Genomic DNA, 21,574 nt, shown 5'->3' with positions numbered 1-21,574 from the left:
CTCTGGTTTCACACTTAAACATTGTTGCTTGCCTTGGGTTTGTGGCAGTAATTCTAATCAGAGGCTTTTACTAGCAATCAGACACAAGGAGTTGGACTGCTTAGCCATTATTATGGTCAAATAGTGATCTGATTAAAGGTATTTGATGGATGCATGCTAAAGAATCTTTAATAATTTTTGTAATTTTTTGAGAAATATCACATTTTGTGTATCTGGGAACAACTATTCTTCAGCACAGTTTGTATTCCTGCCCTGTTTATATGTGAAAGCTAAAGCTATTATCTTAGATTGACATTCAAGATAGCTATCATTCATCAGGCAGAAATGCTGATGTGAGGTAATTTTATTTCAGGTATCTTATCAACTCAATATTGTCACAGAGAGAAAACCTCCATCCATTAGAGCTACCATTATTCTGACTGAAAACATTCATGTTTCCTTGGGAGGCTCCCTATCTTGGCTTTTTCAAGTCAACAAGAACATGGTTTTGAGCCAACTCTAAAAGAAATGTCAAATCACACCTACAAACAGTTCCAATAAAACTAAAATCTACTGACCTGTGATTTAGTAATGAAAATATTGCTAACTGGCACGTCATAGTTTATGGTTAGGAAATTTCATTTTATTGTTGAGTGTAGTCCTGGCAAAGACTTAACAGCAGAAGAGAATCTGATTTCTGTCTGTCCTCTCCCCTCCACACTTTTGAACCCAACTGGGTTTTGGTTTTTACTGTGTTACTCAAATGTTACTGTAAATTGTGGACTGTATACAACTAAGGAGGAATATATACACAAAGGAGTGAAATTTTGCTTCTTGCTATTCTACCTTGATGGCTGTTTGGTCAAAAGAACCCATTCTTCAATTTTAATACTCTCACCTTTTCTCTAACTGATTAAAATTTATTAACTGAACTTCAGCCATATTTTGCATAGTTTCACAATAAGAAAATCAAACTCTTGACTGTTTCAACTCCTAGCCCAGCTAACCTCCAAAATAATGCAGTTAGGGGCAGTGTAATTCCTAAGTTGCTGAGAAAACAAACACAAGAGGTCTTCTGGGAGGCAATATTGTGTAGTGGTTACAAGAGAACATTACCTCATTTAATCTTTTTTTTTAATTAATTAATTTATTTATTTATTTTTGGCTGTGTTGGGTCTTCGTTTCTGTGCGAGGGCTTTCTCTAGTTGTGGCAAGTGGGGGCCACTCTTCATCGCGGTGCGCGGGCCTCACTATCGCGGCCTCTCTTGTTGTGGAGCACAGGCTCCAGACGCGCAGGCTCAGTAGTTGTGGTTCACGGGCCCAGTTGCTCTGTGGCATGTGGGATCCTCCCAGACCAGGGCTCGAACCCGTGTCCCCTGCATTAGCAGGCAGATTCTCAACCACTGCGCCACCAGGGAAGCCCACCTCATTTAATCTTTATGTCAAGTTCATAGCACAATGGCTGACACATAGTAAGAGCTAAATAAATATTAGTTATTGTTATCATTTCTCAAAATAAAATCACCTCCCTTTGGTAACTTTTAACACCTCTTTTTATCTATGAACACAGACACCAGGCTGATGCAAATCATTCCCCGTCCTGGACTCTGTGACTCTTTATTTGGGTGCCACATTGAAATCACAAGAGCAAGAGTTTTAGTAATGGCACAAATTACTAATGTGGGCAAAGAATTGTATACCCAACATGTTAACTAGTGTACAGTGCAATGACAGGAGAATATTTGTGCATAAATAATAAAAGAAATAAATACTTTAAGATAATTTGAAACTGTAAAATTACTCTGTCAAATTAAACTGGAAGGAAAAAAAGCTCCATGGTTTTCACAGCATTATGAGGGTATTATAATTGGCTAAGGGAGAAAAATAGGCAAAATACTAAGTGTATCAAATTACTTGTGTGCAGATTCTAACAGGGAGTTCAGTACTTGAATGTCCTTGGCTAAAGAAATGCCCTTTTCTACTTGGCAAAGTTAATGGTTTTGGAAGGGACACACATAGAGAGGTGAGGCAGGAAGGCATTATCTACCTGGCTAGCTATAGCAATGAGATAACCTGAGGATCAGTGGAATGATACTGACAGATGAATAAGCCATGTGATGATAATGAGCAATTCAGAGATTTTGATAATGAGCAATTCAGAGATTTTACTTGTTTTACTTTTCATTTAAGCATCTATATTCAAGAATTTTTATGTAAATTATTCAAGTTTTGCATTCATTAGATCACTTAGACTTGAGTGAAATGAAACTGAAAATGCCATTACAATGTTGCTTTTCCTTTAAATTCCTCCCATATTGAAAAATGTATATATCAGCTACAAAGAAAATTTAGTGGCTTCATTTATGTGATGACTTTGTGATGAGTTACTTGTATTAATAGGTTATTTCACTTTTTTCATTTCACAGCAAAATATCTGTGAACTTAATATTGTTTATAATTGTGATTGATATTTTCTTCAGGTGATAATTCAAGATGATGGCCCTGAAAAATTGGACCCCAAATATTTTGGAGAGTTGCTTGCTGATCTAAGCCGTAAAAATACGAATCTATATCACTGCTTATTAGAACATTTGCAGAGAATTGGAGGAAGGTACTGTAAATGTATCATTTGCCTTGGTGTTGTAGCTTTCAAACATTTTACAATACCCTGATATTTTTTAATAGACTTTATTTTTAAGAGCAATTTTACAGCAAAACTTGAGTACTTTTAATGGCGAAACAGGCAACTGTATGAGCAGATCTGAGGAAATATCTCATTTTAAGAGTTAATGTACTTAATGAAAATCATTGAAGATATCTTACCAGCTATTTTGGGGTCAGTAAAGAATTATGTGGACCTTCTTTTCTAGCGTACTTTGATGACAAATGCAACCATTTAGGCAAGGAGCTCAAAAAATACGTGGCATACTATGACTTGTTTTAAGATATTACACTGATGATATAAGATACAATCCCATTGCCAACACACTACTGTTTATCTTCCATTGATGTGTGCTCAACATATGAAGACCAGAGTTTAATATACATTTAGGGTTATATATTATTATAAATGTCATGTATTATTTTAATATTATATATTACATATAATGTATGAAATATAAATTATACAAATATCTATTTATAAGTTAATGTAAATATGCATATTATACAATAATATTATATAATAATATATAATATTTAAATATATAAACATAAACAATTTATCAACTGTCCATGTGTAGATGAGAGCACATTATGTCATGAAATGAATTTCATAAGCTATACTCCAAAAGTTGCCTTCTACTATGTAGTCACATCATGTATGTGGTCATCTGTCAGGCAAAATTTAGGAAAGCTCTATAAACTCAGAAAAATCTGGAGGATAAAGGAAAGTCAGTAGAACTTTCACCAACTAGATTCTTCTACTTCTCAGAAATCTTTAATCTTTTCTCTCTTTTCTCTCTGCTTATTACAATTCTGTTTATTAGCTCCCTCCTCCCCAACTTGTCTTGCTTTCTTATTCATGATTGCAACCATTCTCTTACCATCACCCTCAACTGCCTTGCCTCTTTATCATATTGTCCCTGCCACTTAGCAAAATCCCAACTCTGGATTAGTCTAGCTCTCTGCTTTATCTATTGTTTTCTTTTTTTTCTCCATCCAATACTCACTGCCCACTACCTCTAGAATTCAGACACTACCCACTGAGGGCTGTTTCATTTACCCTGGTTTCCTTGGTGCCTAGTGTGGTGACTGATTTAGTGTGGTGCTTAATAAATATTTGTTGAATGAATGAATGAATGCCTTCTTTATGCTACATCCATGCAGTTGAGCACAGTTAGAGAAAAGCACAGCCATTTATTTGAATTGGGGTCATTATTAACGCATGGTTTCCATCTTCAGCTAGGCCTTCATCAGTGTTTTATACTAATCAATATCCTCTCCCCTTATCCAAACAACTATTTCACACATTCATTTATTTGCATAATGTCACTACCTTAAAATATTTCCCCTCATTCTGAGTACTCTATTATCTATTGAGTGTCCACTATTGTGCCAGACACTGTGCTAAGTGCTTTTTAAATATTATCTAATTTGCACAGTAGCCATAGAAAGTTTCAAATGGACACCCAAAGAGAATAAGTTATTAAGATCACATAGCTGCTAAGTGCTTGAGATGGATTCAAACATTCTGAGTACTCTTATACCTATAAGCCATGACTCAGCTTTTCTGCAAAGCTTTCCCTAGATACTGTTTTGTCTATGTGTTCCTCTTCTGTGCATTAATCATGTCTTGTGAATATTTCTGTTAAAGTATCACATGGTAAAATCAAAAACATATAGAGACATATATTCTTAAGTACACTGATTGTAGATACAGGATTCATACCCTAGGTTCATGTCCCAGCTTTTGTTACATACTAGATGTGTAATATCAGGCAACCTGTTTAACCTCTCTGTACCTCAGTTTCTTCATCTGTAAAATAGGGATTATAATAATACTTATTTCATAGATTTGTTATAAGCAATAAATGTTTTATTTAAGACATGTACTTACAAGCAGCAGGAGCATCATGTGAGAACTTGGAAACAGACCCGTAGAATCAAAAACTCTGGGGTAAGGCCAAGCAGCAAGCCCTCTGGAGGATTCTGATACATGCTAAAGTATGAGAACCACTGACCTAAGGCCACAAAAGTGGCAAATCTGGGACTAGAACCTATGGGAGAACATTTTTACCTTAGGCAAATCACTTAACCTTTCAAACTAGATATGTGTCTCTAAATTATTTAACATATTGCAGACACATTAAAGAAATTATCAATTTTTGAATCATGAAATTTGAAAAGGTTGGAGGACTTAGACCAATTTTACATTGCTCAAATTTTGCCTTAGATCACTTATGTTTGTGTCACGTACAGGACAAGATAATATTTGTGTTTGGATTGCCCAAATCCAGTTCAGAGCACATGGCCTTGACAAAGTCGCTACTCAATAAAGGTTTATAGAATGAGAAATATATTCCAAATGTATTAGTCTCATACTAATTAGAAGTAGACAAAGTAATTGAGCAAGGGAAGTTAAATTGTTTTATAATGATCATCCAGGTAGAGATGTAATCTGGGGTTTTGAAATAGCTTCCTGTCATTGAGGGCTTTGATAAATGTATAAGGGTGACCTAAATGTGTAATTAAGTGCCGCAAAACATTGAGTTTAATTTCTAGAGTAGCTAAAAATACTAAAAAGAAAATAGAAAGCTGGTGTATCCACATTAGTAAACACTCCAGTGTGGAGAGGGTCTCATAAAATTTTGGTGTTTAAGAGTTCTTGTTTATCAGAAGGTTGTCAGTTTCTTTCTCTTCATTCCTCCCCTCCTTTATTTCTTCTTTTGTTTTTTCCTTATTACATTCCTTCCTTCCTAGGAGGTGAGATGACATAGTGAGTGCCACTCTTTTTTTTTTTTTCTGCCCACTGTAATTCTAGCCACCATCACCTTGTACTGAATGGAGATGTAATCCACACTGGCCTTTCCGCCTCCCGCCTCTGCTCTCTTTGTTTCCACTCTCTCTCTCTCTCTCTCTCTCTCCCCCTCATCCCTTTGTCTCCACTTTTCTTCTCTTTCTAAATTGCAATTCAGCAATGAGTAAACTGGAGGGTCAGAATTAAGAAAGGTTGTCTTATGAAACCATTTTGGTTACATTTGTAAATTCCAGTATTAAGTGCTGTTGATTGTTCCTTGTTTGTTTCTTTGTCTTGTTTTCTTATTTGTAGAAAGAAGTAAGTGGCTAGGGACTTGTGTACTAGATTGGCATTGGAATTGGGATTTTAAACATAAAAGGTCTATTAATACTGTGATAATTCCAGTTAACAGTAATGCAAGACTACTATAATTGCATTGTGAGTCATATTTTAACTTCTTTTAGCTTCCAATATATGCATGCAGTTACTTTAGTAACGCACTAAAAAAGTAGAAGATACTTCATTTCTTTTCGCTAGGGCCTCCCCAAAATTTCTATTTTGGGCAACCCAGGAAATACCACATACATACATACAGACAATTGCACATATGCAGTCATGCCTCAGGAAATGAAATCTTCAGTTCTCATTCTCCACATTAGCTTGTGTATTTTTATAAATGCATGCAAGAGGTTTCGCACAGTGAGTGACCCACTTATCTCTGTAAGCAATATATTACTCATAAGCACTTACTTAGAAGGTAAATGTAGGAGCTAACGTACTAGCTTATATCTCTAAAATACTTTTCTGTTGTACTTGACAATATGGCAGTCTTATATCTATGATTTCCTTAGTCTTACTTTAAAATACTTTGTCTTGCTGTCAGAACGTGTCCAGTTTTTTGTTTGTTTGTTTGAGAAGTATGTTCACTGTATGCATTTTGGGCCCAGTTTTTCCATGAAGTGCAGAGGGAACAAGTAGGCAAAAATAAAGGCCTATCTGTTGCCACTGGTAACACTAGAACTGTATCCTTCCCAGCTTTCACCATTCCCCAAAGGAGCCAGTGCCGGATTGGTATAACCACTAACAATTCACTTGCAGCATTTGCCTATGTAACATGGCTTCACAAAGGGCCTTCCAACCCTCATGGACAAACCTTCATTTTGATGCTGGAAATTCTATTATCCCACTAGAATTTTGGTCATGCTGCTTAAGGCTATGTCCCTATGTGTAAACATTCCAATATCCTTTTAAGCTTTGTCACTGCTATACATACTGTAGTGTAGATTGAATGATTAATGTAGATTACTCAGTCTTGCAAGTTTTGGTTTTGACTAAAAGGGTATGAATAACTTAAAGACACTGTAGGGAGAAGCTGCAATCAAGCATTGAAAGGGAGCAATACAAGGAGAAAAAGGAGGTGGAAATAGAAAATGACTATTATTGTTATTTGTTCACTCAGATAGTATTTCTTGCCAAACTGAGGACTTCTACATCTAGTCACAAATAAACTGGTGTTAATGAATGGTACTAATTCTGCATATTATATTGGTTTGTTATTTGGATGTTGTTCATTTTTAATAGATTAGCTAATTCCAGGAAAATTAACTTTATTTTTGTCAAGTGCCATTTTAGTTAGCTTTAAATTTTTCATTAGGATTATAAATTTCATTTGGATATATTATATATCAAAAAGTAAGGTAAAATATTTAGAAGACTAACATTTATATATGTCAATGTATATATTTTCCTAAGGTTGTCTGTTTTTTTTTTTCATTCTTGCAGCAAACAAGACTTTGAGTCTACAGATGAGGTAAGTGCAAAAAGAGTTGAAAATCGAATATAGTTGATAACAAAGCAGATTCTGATACTTGCATTAATAATATTGTTTTTAGTTTGGTATTTTTATTAGACTGGAAACACAGGTTAGTGAAAGAAATATTGATCCTTTTGCCTTTAAAATGATATAACCATTTATATCTTTGTAATGGCTTTAAAGGTGATAATTGTAAAAGTAATAATCATTCACACAAAAAATGTTTTATCAGCTTTCACCTTATAATTTAACTTGCCTTTGCCTATGAGAACATTTAAAAGTTCATTGACTACATACTCTCTGTTTTACAAAACTGAAATCTATGTTAACTAATTAAATAGCAAATTTAGTTTTAATGTATTTTGAAACCTTGTATGTCCCATGCCAAATAGCCAGCAAATTGAAGTAAATATTTTCAAGTATGAATTCTAAATATTATGTATATATATATTTGTAATAGTTACTTTTAATGGAATAAGTCATCAAATAGAGAAAGAACTGATTTCAAAGTAACAATCACAATGGCTTCTTTTGTGTTAATTTTCATCTTTATTTCCAATGTATTGACATACTGCATTTGTTACAATAATTCAGTAAGCCTTAAATTGCCTTTACAAAGTACTGACTTCAATTCAGATTCTCACTTAAAATTTGTTGAAGCTTCTTAATGTTGCTGTGGCAACATCATAATCTTTCAAAAGTCACCACAGCTCTATGCAAATTCGCAGTAAACCTTTAATTTTATTTTATTTCCTCACATTTTCATTATTTAAAAAATCAGCCTTTAAAGTGTCATATCTACCACCCAACTAAACTTCCAGTTGTTAAAAAATACATGGAAATAAAGTGGTAATGGGATTTAAGTGACCACCCTTTTGTTTTTAAGTTGCTCTTTTTAAAAAATAGAAATGGGACATCTGATTGATTGCCCCAAACTTCCCCCTAAACTTCCTGGAAATTCAAGGTTCTTCCCATGGTGTATGTAGTATAATGAATTTTTTAAAAAGTAAGAACTGATAATGCTAGAAGTAAAGTGTGTGGCAACTATTGCCCAGAAAGTGAAATAATCTTCTGATGTCCGTAAAAATATGTCCCTCTCTACAAAAGTCTGCTGACCCTCTGATTAAAACACTAACATGTATCTGTTGAAGGATAAGCCTCTCTTTTCTCACAGTCAGAAGACATTGAATCGTTGATTCCTAAAGGATTGTCAGAATTTACAAAACAGCAAATTCGCTATATTCTGCAGGTGAGATGGGGTCAAGAGTGACTGAGAAGGCAACACTAACAAACCACTAGCCTAGGATGTTTACTTTAATTAAGAACAGAAAGTCCCAAATAAAATTCCTATTTCACAAGAGTTGATTACATTTTTTTTAAACATCTTTATTGAAGTATAATTGCTTTACAATGGTGTGTTAGTTTCTGCTTTATAACAAAGTGAATCAGTTATACATATACATAAGTTCCCATATCTCTTCCCTCTTGCATCTCCCTCCCTCCCACCCTCCCCATCCCAGCCCTCTAGCTGGTCACAAAGCACTGAGCTGATCTCCCTGTGCTATGCGGTTGCTTCCCACTGGCTATCTATTCTACATTTGGTAGTGTATATATGTCCATGACACTCTCTTACCCTGTCACATCTCACCCCTCCCCCTCCCCATATCCTCAAGTCCATTCTCTAGTAGGTCTGTGTCTTTATTCCCGTCTTGCCACTAGGTTCTTCATGGCCTTTTTTTTTTCCCTTAGATTCCATATATATGTGTTAGCATACTGTATTTGTTTTTCTCTCTCTGACTTACTTCACTCTGTATGACAGACTCTAACTCCATCCACCTCATTACAAATACCTCCATTTCATTTCTTTTTATGGCTGAGTAATATTCCATTGTATATATGTGCCACACTTTCTTTATCCATTCATCCGATGATGGACACTTTGGTTGCTTCCATGTCCTGGCTATTGTAAATAGAGCTGCAATGAACATTTTGGTACATGACTCTTTTTGACCTATGGTTTTCTCAGGGTATATGCCCAGTAGTGGGATTGCTGGGTCGTATGGTAGTTCTATTTGTAGTTTTTTAAGGAACCTCCATACTGTTCTCCATAGTGGCTGTATCAATTTACATTCCCACCAACAGTGCAAGAGTGTTCCCTTTCCTCCACACCCTCTCCAGCATTTATTGTTTCTAGATTTTTTGATGATGGCCATTCTGACCGGTGTGAGATGATACCTCATTGTAGTTTTGATTTGCATTTCTCTAATGATTAATGATGTTGAGCATTCTTTCATGTGTCTGTTGGCAATCTGTATATCTTCTTTATAGAAATGTCTGTTTAGGTCTTCTGCTCATTTTTGGATTGGGTTGTTCGTTTTTTTGTTATTGAGCTGCATGAGCTGCTTGTAAATCTTGGAGATTAATCCTTTGTCAGTTGCTACATTTGCAAATATTTTCTCCCATTCTGATGGTTGTCTTTTGGTCTTGTTTATGGTTTCCTTTGCTGTGCAAAAGCTTTTAAGTTTCATTAGGTCCCATTTGTTTATTTGTGTTCTTATTTCCATTTCTCTAGGAGCTGGGTAAAAAAGAATCTTGCTGTGATGTATGTCATAGAGTGTTCTGCCTATGTTTTCCTCTAAGAGTTTGATAGTGTCTGGCCTTACACTTAGGTCTTTAATCCATTTTGAGTTTATTTTTGTGCATGGTGTCAGGGAGCGTTCTAATTTCATACTATTACATGTATCTGTCCAATTTTCCCAGCACCACTTATTGAAGAGGCTGTCTTTTCTCCACTATATATGCTTGCCCCCTTTATCAAAGATAAGGTGACCATATGTGCATGGGTTTATCTCTGGGCTTTATATCCTGTTCCATTGATCTATATTTCTGTTTTTGTGCCAGTACCAAACTGTCTTGATTACTGTAGCTTTGTAATATAGTCGGAACTCAGGGAGCCTGATTCCCCCAGCTCCATTTTTCGTTCTCAAGATTGCTTTGGCTATTCGGGGTCTTTTGTGTTTCCATACAAATTGTGAAATTGTTTGTTCTAGTTCTGTGAAAAATGCCAGTGGTAGTTTGATAGGGATTGCATTGAATCTGTAGATTGCTTTGGGTAGTAGAGTCATTTTCACAATGTTGATTCTTCCAATCCAAGAACATGGTATATCTCTCCATCTATTTGTATCATCTTTAATTTCTTTCATCAGTGTCTTATAATTTTCTGCCTACAGGTCTTTTTTCTCCTTAGGTAGGTTTATTCCTAAATATTTTATTCTTTTTGTTGCAATGGTAAACGGGTGTGTTTCCTTAATTTCACTTTCAGATTTTTCGTCATTAGTGTATAGAAATGCAAGAGATTTCTGTGCATTAATTTTGTATCCTGCTACTTTACCAAATTCATTGATTAGCTCTAGTATTTTTCTGGTAGCATCTTTAGGATTCTCTGTATAGTATCATGTCATCTGCAAACAGTGACAGCTTTACTTCTTCTTTTCCGATTTGGATTCCTTTTATTTCTTTGTCTTCTCTGATTGCTGTGGATAACACTTCCAAAACTATGTTGAATAATAGTGGTGAGAGTGGGCAACCTTGTCTTGTTCCTGATCTTAGTGGAAATGGTTTCAGTTTTTCACCATTGAGGACAATGTTGGCTGTGGGTTTGTCATATATGGCCTTTATTATGTTGAGGAAAGTTCCCTCTATGCCTACTTTCTGCAGGGCTTTTATCATAAATGGGTGTTGAATTTTGTCGAAAGCTTTCTCTGCATCTATTGAGATGATCATATGGTTCTTCTCCTTCAATTTGTTAATATGGTGTATCACATTGATTGATTTGCGTATATTGAAGAATCCTTGCATTCCTGGGATAAACCCCACTTGATCATGGTGTATGATCCTTTTAATGTGCTGTTGGATTCTGTTTGCTAGTTATTTTGTTGAGGATTTTTGCATCTATGTTCATCAGTGATATTGGCCTGTAGTTTTCTTTCTTTGTGACATCTTTGTCTGGTTTTGGTATCAGGGTGATGGTGGCCTCGTAGAATGAGTTTGGGAGTGTTCCTCCCTCTGCAATATTTTGGAAGAGTTTGAGAAGGATAGGTGTTAGCTCTTCTCTAAATGTTTGATAGAATGCACCTGTGAAGCCATCTGGTCTTGGCTTTTGTTTGTTGGAAGGTTTTTAATCACAGTTTCAATTTCAGTGCTTGTGATTGGTCTGTTCATATTTTCTATTTCTTCCTGGTTCAGTCTCGACAGATTGTGCATTTCTACGAATCTGTCCATTTCTTCCAGGTTGTCCATTATATTGGCATAGAGTTGCTTGTAGTCATCTCTCATGATCTTTTGTATTTCTGCAGTGTCCGTGGTTACTTCTCCTTTTTCATTTCTAATTCTATTGATTTGAATCTTCTCCCTTTTTCTCTTGATGAGTCTGGCTAATGGTTTATCAATTTTGTTTATCTTCTCAAAGAACCAGCTTTTAGTTTCATTGATTTTTGCTACTGTTTCCTTCATTGCTTTTTCATTTATATCTGACCTGATCTTTATGATTTCTTTCCTTCTGCTAGCTTTGGGGTATTTTTGTTCTTCTTTCTCTAATTGCTTTAGGTGCAAGGTTAGGTTGTTTATTCGAGATGTTTCCTGTTTTTTGAGGTAGGCTTGTATTGCTATAAACTTCCCTCTTAGCACTGCTTTTGCTGGGTCCCATAGGTTTTGGGTCATCGTGTCTCCATAGTCATTTGTTTCTAGATATTTTTTGATTTCCCCTTTGATTTCTTCAGTGATCACTTCGTTATTAAGTAGTGTGTTGTGTAGCCTCCAAGTGTTTGTATTTTTTACAGATATTTTCCTGTAATTGATATCTAGTCTCATAGCGTTGTGGTCGGAAAAGATACTTGATACGATTTCCATTTTCTTAAATTTACCAAGGCTTGATTTGTGACCCAAGATATGATCTATCGTGGAGAATGTTCCATGAGCACTTGAGAAAAATGTGTATTCTGTTGTTTTTGGGTGGGATGTCCTATAAATATCAATAAAGTCCATCTTGTTTAATGTATCATTTAAAGCTTGTGTTTCCTTATTTATTTTCATTTTGGATGATCTGTCCATTGGTGAAAGTGGGGTGTTAAAGTCCCCTACTATGATTGTGTTGCTGTCAATTTCCCCTTTTATGGCTGTTAGTATTTGCCTTATATATTGAGGTGCTCCTATGTTGGGTGCATAAATATTTAAAATTGTTATATCTTCCTCTTGGATCGATCCCTTGATCATTATATAGTGTCCTTCTTTGTCTCTTGTAATAGTCTTTATTTTAAAGTCTATTTTGTCTGAGATGAGAATTGCTACTCCAGCTTTCTTTTGATTTCCATTTGCATGGAATATCTTTTTCCATCCCCTCAGTTTCAGTCTGTATGTGTCTCTAGGTCTGAAGTGGGTCTCGTGTAGACAGCATATATATGGGTCTTGTTTTTGTATCCATTCAGCCAGTCTGTGTCTTTTGGTGGGAGCATTTAATCCATTTACATTCAAGGTAATTATCGATATGTATGTTCCTATTCCCATTTTCTTAAATGTTTTGGGTTTGTTATTGTAGGTGTTTTCCTTCTCTTGTGTTTCATGCCTAGGGAAGTTCCTTTAGCATTTGTTGTAAAGCTGGTTTGATGGTGCTGAACTCTCTCAGCTTTTGCTTGTCTGTAAAGGTTTTAATTTCTCCATCACATCTGAATGAGATCCTTGCTGGGTAGAGTAATCTTGGCTGTAGGTTTTTCTCCTTGATCACTTTAAGTATATCCTGCCACTCCCTTCTGGCTTGCAGAGTTTCTGCTGAAAGATCAGATGTTAACCTTATGGGGATTCCCTTGTGTGTTATTTGTTGTTTTTCCCTTGCTGCTTTTAATATGTTTTCTTTATATTTAATTTTTGACAGTTTGATTAATATGTGTCTTGGCGTGTTTCTCCTTGGGTTTATCCTGTATGGGACTCTCTGTGCTTCCAGGACTTGATTAACTATTTCCTTCCCCATATTAGGGAAGTTTTCAACTATAATCTCTTCAAATATTTTCTCAGTCCCTTTCTTTTTCTCTTCTTCTTCTGGGACCCCTATAATTCGAATGTTGGTGCGTTTAATGTTGTCCCAGAGGTCTCTGAGACTGTCCTCAGTTCTTTTCATTCTTTTTCCTTTATCCTGCTCTGCAGTAGTTATTTCCACCATTTTATCTTCCAGGTCACTTATCCTTTCTTCTGCCTCAGTTATTCTGCTATTGATCCCATCTAGAGTATTTTTAATTTCATTTATTGTGTTTTTCATCGTTGCTTGGTTCCTCTTTAGTTCTTCTATGTCCTTGTTAAATGTTTCTTGCATTTTTTCTATTCTATTTCCAAGAATTTGGATCATCCTTACTATCATTATTCTGAATTCTTTTTCAGGTAGACTACCTATTTCCTCTTCATTTGTTAGGTCTGGTTTGTTTCGACCCTGCTCTTTCATCTTCTGTGTGTTTTTCTGTCTTCTCATTTTGCTTAATTTACTGTGTTTGGGGTCTCCTTTTCACAGGCTGCAGGTTCGTATTTCCCATTGTTTTTGGTATCTGTCCCCAGTGGCTAAGGTTGGTTCAGTGGGTTGTGTAGGCTTCCTGGTGGAGGGAACTAGTGCCTGAGCTCTGGTGGATGAGGCTGGATCTTGTCTTTCTGGTGGGCACGTCCACGTCTGGTGGTGTATTTTGGGGTGTCTCTGGCCTTATTATGATTTTAGGCAGCCTCTCTGCTAATGGATGGGGCTGTGTTCCTGTCTTGCTAGTTGTTTGGCATAGAGTGTCCAGCACTGTAGCTTGCTGGTCGTTGAGTGAAGCTGGGTCTTGATGTTGAGATGGAGCTCTCTGAGAGATTTTCACCGTTTGGTATTATGTGGAGCTGGGAGGTCTCTTGTGGACCAGTTTCCTGAAGTTGTCTCTCCCACCTCAGAGGCATGGCCCTGATGCCTGGCTGGAGCACCAAGAGCCTTTCATCCTCACGTCTCAGAGTAAAAGGGAGAAAAAATAGAAAGAAAGAAAGAGGATATAATATAGTGAAGTAAAATAAAGCTATTATAAAGCAAAGCTATACAGACAAAATCTCACCCAGAAGCATATACATATACACTCACAAAAAAAGGAAAAGGGGAAAAATTAATATATCCTGCTCCCAAAGTCCACCTCCTGAATTTGGGATGATTCGTTGTCTATTCAGGTATTCAACAGATGCAGGCACATCAAGTTGTTTGTGGAGTTTTAATCCGCTGCTTCTGAGGCTGCTGGGAGAGATTTCCCTTTCTCTTCTTTGTTCGCACAGCTCCCAGGGTTCAGCTTTGGATTTGGACCCGCCTCTGCGTGTAGGTCACCTGAGGGCGTCTGTTCCCCACCCAGACAGAACGGGGTTAAAGGAGCAGCTGCTTCGGTGGCTCTGGCTCACTCAGGCCGGGGGGAGGGAGGGGTACAGAGGAGGCGGGGCTATCCTGCGGTGGCAGAGGCCAGCGTGACGTTGCACCAGCCTGAGGTGTACCGTGCATTCTTCTGGGGAAGGTGTCCCTGGATCACGGGACCCTGGCAGTGGTGGGCTGCACCAGCTCCCAGGAGCGGCGGTGTGGAGAGTGACCTGTGCTCGCACATAGGCTTTTTGGTGGCGGCAGCAGCAGCCTTAGCGTCTCACGCCCATCTCTGGGGCCCGTGCTGACTGCCGCGGCTCGCGCCTGTCTCTGGAGTTCGTTTAGGCGGCACTGTGAATCCCCTCTCTTTGCGCGCCGCGAAACAAAGAGGCAAGAAAAAGTCTCTTGCCTCTTCGGCAGCTGCAGACTTTTTCCCGGTCTCCCTCCCAGCCAGCTGTGGTGCGCTAACCCCTTCAGGCTGTGTTCATGCCGCCAACCCCAGTCCTCTCCCTGCAATCCGACCGAAGCCCGAGCCTCAGCTCCCAGCCCCACCCACCCCGGCGGGTGAGCAGACAAGCCTCTCCGGCTGCTGAGTGCTGCTCGGCGCCGAGCCTCTGTGCGGGAATCTCTCCATTTTTTCCTCTGCGCCCCTGTTGCTGTGGGATCCGCGCTGATAGTCACGGCTCGCACCCGTCTCTGGAGTTCATTTAGGTGGCGCTCTGAATCCCCTCTCCTCACACACCAGGAAACAAAGAGGCAAGAAAAAGTCTCTTGCCTCTTCGGCAGCTACAGACTTTTTCCCAGACTCCCTCCCGGCTAGCTGTGGTGCACTAACCCCTTCAGGCTGTGTTCATGCCGCTAACCCCAGTCCTCTCCCTGCTATCCGACAGAAGCCCGAGCCTCAGCTCCCAGCCCCGCCCACCCTGGTAGGTGAGCAGAGAAGCCTCTCGGGCTGGTGAGTGCTGCTTGGTGCCCAGCCTCTGTGCGGGAGTCTCTCCGCTTTGCCCTCCGCCCCCCTGTGGCTGCGCTCTCCTCCGTGGCTCCGAAGCTTCCCCCCTCTGCCACCCGCAGTCTCTGCCCGCGAAGGGGCTTCCTAGTGCGTGGAAACCTTTCCTCCTTCACGGCTCCCTCCCACTGGTGCAGGTCCCGTCCCTATTCTTTTGTCTCTGTTATTTCTTTTTTCTTTTTTCTTTTGCCCTACCCAAGTATGGGGGGAGTTTCTTGCCTTTTGGGAGGTCTTACGTTTTCTGCCAGCATTCAGTGGGCGTTCTGTAGGAGCAGTTCCACGTGTAGATGTATTTCTACTGTATCTGTGAGAAGGAAGTTGATCTCCGCGTCTTACTCTTCCGCCATCTTCTCTCCTTTTCGAGTTGATTACATTTTGATTAAACAAGGGTTGCTTTATAGTTTGGTCAGACTATCAAACACTAGTATTGAATGACTAGCATTCAGGAAATCATTACAGAAATATTCCGAGCTGTGGAATGCCCTTATTCTCTCCTCACTGCCATAGCACAACCTGACTCTAACATATAGGATTTGCCCTCCTCTTCTCCATTCTACTTTCTATACCTTCCTACCCTACCCCTGGCAAATGGAAAGGCCAATGACTTGATTTTCCTGAATTGTGGAATGCTAGAGACCACTGCAATAGTAAATTCCCCTACATTGAAGGGAGAGACAGACCAAGACGGATCAAGATAGGTGCTAAAGAAATAAGGCTAAAATGAAGAGTGCATGTGTTTGCAAGAAAGGATTCTAAAGATAATCTAGTTTTGTCTAGTGAGGCAAATTTCTAAGTTTGATATATGGTCTCAAATCTTTGTTGATCATCCAGATATTGGACCTAACATCTTATCTGTGAAACTTAAATGAAATATTTTTAGTGGCACACAGTCTGTATTATAAAGAGATAGTGGTATGGGGAACACATATGCTCTGCAGAACCTGAATCTTGGATACATCCTTGGTATTATTTCTGGTGGCAGGATGTCCATCCAAAGTGCATTCAAGGCCTATTTCCTCAAAAAACTCTGAGAATGTTTGCATCTAAGTTCCTGAGAAACATTAGTCTGTAGTTTTCTTGTATTTGCTTTCATTTTGGTGTCAGGATAATCTAGCTTCATGAAATGAATTAGTAAATGTCTCTTCCTTTTCTGTTTTCTGGAAGAAACTGTATAGACATGGTGTTAACTCTTCTTTAAACATTTGGTATAATCCTTCAGTGAAAATATCTGGGCATGGATATATATTTTTCAAGAGTTTAAAAAAATTCTAAATTCAATTCCTTAGTAGTTACAGGTCTAGTCAAATGATCTGTTTCATATTGGGTGAATTGTGGTAACCTGTGTTTTTCAAGAAAGTAGTCAATTTTAACTAAATTGTCAAATTTATATGTGCATAATTATTCACAGTATTCCCTTATTATCCTTTTGATGTCTGTGGGGTCTGTATTACTCTTCCCTATTTAACTCCTGACACTAGTGATTTGTGTCTTCTTTCCTTTTTTGTTGTCAGTCTTGTTGGAGGTTTATCAATCTTATTGATTTTTTTCAAAGAACTATATTTTAGTTTTATTGATCTCTATTGTTTTCCTGTTTACACTTCCATTGATTTTTTTTCTCGTCTGTATTATTTCCTTCCTTTGCTTGCTTTTGGTTTATTTTGCTCTTCTTTGTCTAGTTTCTTGATATAGAAAGTTAGATTATTGATTTCACACCTTTTCTATTTTCTAATGTAAGCATTTAGTGCTGTAAATATCCTCTCAGCATGGCTTTAGTTGTGTCCACAAGTTATGATATGTATTTTCATTTTCTTTCAGTTTTATATATTTTTTATCTCCCTGTAGACTTCTGCTTTGACTGGTGGATTATTTAGAAGTGTATTGTTTACTTTCCAAGTGTTTAGAGATTTTCCTATTGTCTTTCTGTTATTCATTTCTAGTTTGATTCCACTGTGGGCAGAAAATATACTCTGTATGAGATCAATGTTTTTGAAATGGTTAAGTTTTATAGTCAAGGATATGTTCTATTTTGGTATATGTTCCATGGGAATATGAAAGGAATGTGCATCTGTTTTTGGATGAAGTATTCTATAAATGCTGATTAGATCCTTTGGTTGATGGTATTGTTGAATTATTGTATTATGTATTCTTGCTCATTTTCTGCTAAGCAGTACGATCAGTTGCTGAGAGAGGGGTATAAAAGTGTTCAGTTATATCTGTGGGTTTGTCTATTTCTCCTTTCAGTTCTATCAGTTTTTGTTTGATACAGTTTGTAGCTCTGTTGTCTGGTGCACAAACATTTAGGATTGCTATGTCTTCTTGGTGGACTGACTCTTATTATGTAATGTCCCTCTGTGTCCCTGGTAATTTTCTTTGCTCTGAAGTCATTTTTATCTAATATAAATAGCACTCCTTTCTTTTGATTAATGTTTGCATGGTATATCTTTTTTCCCAACTTTTAAATTTCATTATGTATATTTTAATTTTCATTATCTTTGAAATGAATTTCTTATAGAAAACACATAGTGAGGTCATGTTTTTTCTTATCACTCTGTCAATCTGTCTTTTAACTGGTGTATTTAGACCAAGTTGTAATTATTGATATGTTAGGGCTAGATCCGCCATTGTGTTTTCTGTTTGTTCTGTTTTTTGTTTCTCTGTTTTCTTTGTCTTGCTTTCATGTGGATTACTTGAATATGTTTTAGAATTCATTTTGATTTACCTCTAGTGCTTTTGAGTGTATCTCATAGTATAGCTTTTTTAGGGGTTGCTCTAAGTATTACATTATATATCCATAACTTATCCCCGTGTATCGGTGTCAACATTTCATCAGTTTCAGTGAACTTCAGAAAATTTTGCTTCGTTTATCTTTCTTTAACCTCCACATTTATAATTTTTAAAATATTTTCTCTACAGACATTGAGAGCCACATCAGACAGTGTTATATATATATATATATATATTTTTTGCTTCAATCTTCAAATATAATTTAGAAAATGCAAAAGGAGAAGGAAAGCCCACTGTGTTTACCTATAGTTTTGCTTACTGTGTTACTTCTTCCTTCTTGATATTCCAAATTCCTTCTTTTATTATTTTCTTTTTCTTCAGAGAACTTCCTTCAGCCATTTTTTTAAGGGTAGGTCTGCTAGTGAAAAATTCTTTTTCTTTTCTTCTGAAAATGTGATTTCCCCTTCATTCCTAAAGGTTGTTTTCATTGCATACAGAATTTGTAGTTGACAATTCTTTTCTTTCATCACTTTAAAAATGTATGCCACTTCCTTCTGGCCTCTATGATTTTTCATGAGAAATCGGTTGTCATTTGAAATGTTATTCCCAATAGTTAAGGTTTCTCTTGCTGCTTTTAAGATTTTAAATTTATCTTCAGTTTTAAGAAGTTTGCCTTATATGTCCAGGCATGGATTTCTTTGGGTCTATCCTTTTTAGGGTTTGCTCAACTTCTTAAATCTGTCTATGTTTTTTTTTTTTTTTGCTAATTTGGGGAAGTTTTCAGCTATTATTTCTTCATATACTTTTCCAGCTCCCCCCTCTTTCTTTTTTCCTTCTAGGATTCTGATGACATGAATGTTAGATATATGTCATACTCCCATTGGACACTGAGGCTCTGTTCAATTTTCTTCCAATCTATTTTTTCTCTGATGTTCAGAACTGAGTATTTTCTATTGTTCTGTCTTCAAGTTCACTGATTCTTTGCTCTATGCTTTCCATTCTGCTTTTGAGTCCATCCACTGAGGTTTTTGTTTTTGTTTTTGTTATTTAGTTATTGAGTTTTCAGTTCTAAAATTTTCATTTAGTTACTCTTTATAGATTCTGTTTGTTTTCTGAGATTTTCTGTTTTGTTGCTGAGACTTTCTATTTTTTATTTGTTTTAAATCTTTGTAATTTCTTGTTGAAACTGTTTTTAATTTGGTGTGTTTTTTAAATTAATTTTTATTAGAGTATTGTTGCTTTACAATGTTGTGTTAGTTTCTTGCTGTACAGCAAAGTGAATCAGTCTTACATACACATATATCCCTTCTTTTTTAGATTTCCTTCCCATTTAGGTCACCACAGAGCACTGAGTAGAGTTCCCTGTGCTACACAGTAGGTTCTCATTCGTTATCTATTTCACACATACTAGTGTATTTATGTCAGTCCCAATCTCTCAGTTCATCCCACCCCTCCCTTCCCCTCTTGGTAACCATAAGTTTGTTCTCTACATCTGTGACTCTATTTCTGCTTTGCAAATAAGTTCTTCTCTGCCATTTTTCTAGATTCCACATATAAGTGATATTATGTGATATTTGTTTTTCTCTTTCTGACTTACTTCACTCTGTATGACTGTTTCTAGATCCATCCACGTCTCTGCAAATGGCACTATTTTGTTCCTTTTTATGGCTGAGTAATATTCCATTGTATATATGTGCCACATCTTCTTTATCCATTCCTCTGTTGATGGACATTTAGGTCACTTTGAAACATTTTTAAGATGGCTGCTTTAAAATCCTTTTCAGATAATTCTAACTTTTCTGATATCTTGATGTTGGCATGTATTAACCCTTTTTTCTTATCAAGTTGAGATTTCCTGGTTCTTAGAATAAGTGATTTTTTTAAATTGAAACCTGGACATTTTGGGTATTATGTTCTGACTTTGGATCTTATTCACATCTTCTGTTTTAGCAGGCCTCCTCAGATACTGAGCAACAGGGGAAGTAGGGGCATGACCTGTTACTGCCAGGTGGGGGTGGAAGTCCAGGTTCCCCACTCTGCCTCTGTTGACACAGGTTGGGGGAGTAGCTCTTTATTCTTCCTTGGCAGGTATAGGAAGTGTGGTTCTCTACTAGGCTCCCACTGAAAATACCCTGGTTTGGATGGGGAGGTGTGTTGTGTTACTGTTCCCTTGTTGGCCTCTACTGACACTGCAAGGTGAATGGCCTCATTTCTGTTGGGCAATGATGAAAGTCTTGACACTTCACTAAGAATTCTCTGACATCACCTAAGCAGGGAGGTTGAGAGAGAGAGTCTACGTTCCCTTCTTGGCTTTTGATGGTTTGGGTGGGTGTAGAATAAAGTTGCAGATTTTTTTCTGTGGTGTTTGGCTGGAGTAGACTGGTTATTATCTAAATGCTATCTGCCTTCCTAGGCTGCCCTTTTCATGGTACTTTGGGTAGAGAGAGCAGGCTTTTCTAGGGACTTTTGTTGTCTGTATCCACAGGTTTCCCCAATACCACTCATATATGAAGCAAAAAGAAAACCCAGGAAATCACTTCTGTATTATTCCTTAGCTCCCAATGTTCTCAACCAGACTTTATTCTTTTTTTTTTAACTTTCAGAGTCTTTTTATGTTTGTTTTATACATAAAGTGCAGGGTTTTTAGTTAGACTTAGCAGGAAAAATAGAGAAAAGTATTTCTGCTCCATCTTTTCAGAAACAGAAGTTGCCTGTTTTTAAAACCATTTTTCTTTGAAGAAATGAGTTTAATCTAGTTAAAGGGTTTTTCTCCCTCTTTAAAATTTGAGATATTTCTATACTTCAAGGTTAAACTTAATTTGTATTAGATTCTTCTCAACTCAGGCAAAATCCATGCACACTTACAGAGATGCAATTTATTACTTGAAGGTTGACTATCTCATCTTTTCTAATCTTTAAATAGAGAAGAAAAGTAAATTTGAGAATTTGCTGATACATTTCTGTCGTGAGAAAGATGATATTTATCATGGAAAAAATAAGAGACCCTTGTTTTAATAGCATAGCTATGATCTCTTCAGGGATATTGCTTGGATTACTAATGCATGTTATTGACCAAATGCTTTGCATCACTATTCTAATATTGTCATATCAAAAATGAAACTGTTAATAAGTTTGCTTGTAGGAATAGAAAAATAAGATTATTATTACTTATACTGCCTATTTTTAAATGCTAGT

At 37.1% G+C, this 21,574-nt stretch overlaps 1 protein-coding gene across 1 annotated transcript in view; it reads left to right on the top strand.

Annotated features, from left to right (window-relative positions):
• The window catches only part of POF1B (POF1B actin binding protein), a 95,431-nt gene that overhangs the window by 51,307 nt on the left and 22,550 nt on the right, over positions 1 to 21,574 (top strand). The window contains exons 6-8 of the mRNA XM_059910710.1: positions 2,460 to 2,590; positions 7,220 to 7,247; positions 8,425 to 8,499. Of these exons, the coding sequence (XP_059766693.1) occupies positions 2,460 to 2,590; positions 7,220 to 7,247; positions 8,425 to 8,499 (234 nt within the window). The remainder of the gene's footprint in view (positions 1 to 2,459; positions 2,591 to 7,219; positions 7,248 to 8,424; positions 8,500 to 21,574) is intronic.

Source organism: Balaenoptera ricei, chromosome X, assembly GCF_028023285.1.
Source record: "Balaenoptera ricei isolate mBalRic1 chromosome X, mBalRic1.hap2, whole genome shotgun sequence".
Classification (NCBI taxonomy): Eukaryota; Metazoa; Chordata; class Mammalia; order Artiodactyla; family Balaenopteridae; genus Balaenoptera; species Balaenoptera ricei.
Note: the sequence above shows the minus strand (reverse complement) of the source record. Positions and strands in the feature narration are given on the sequence as shown.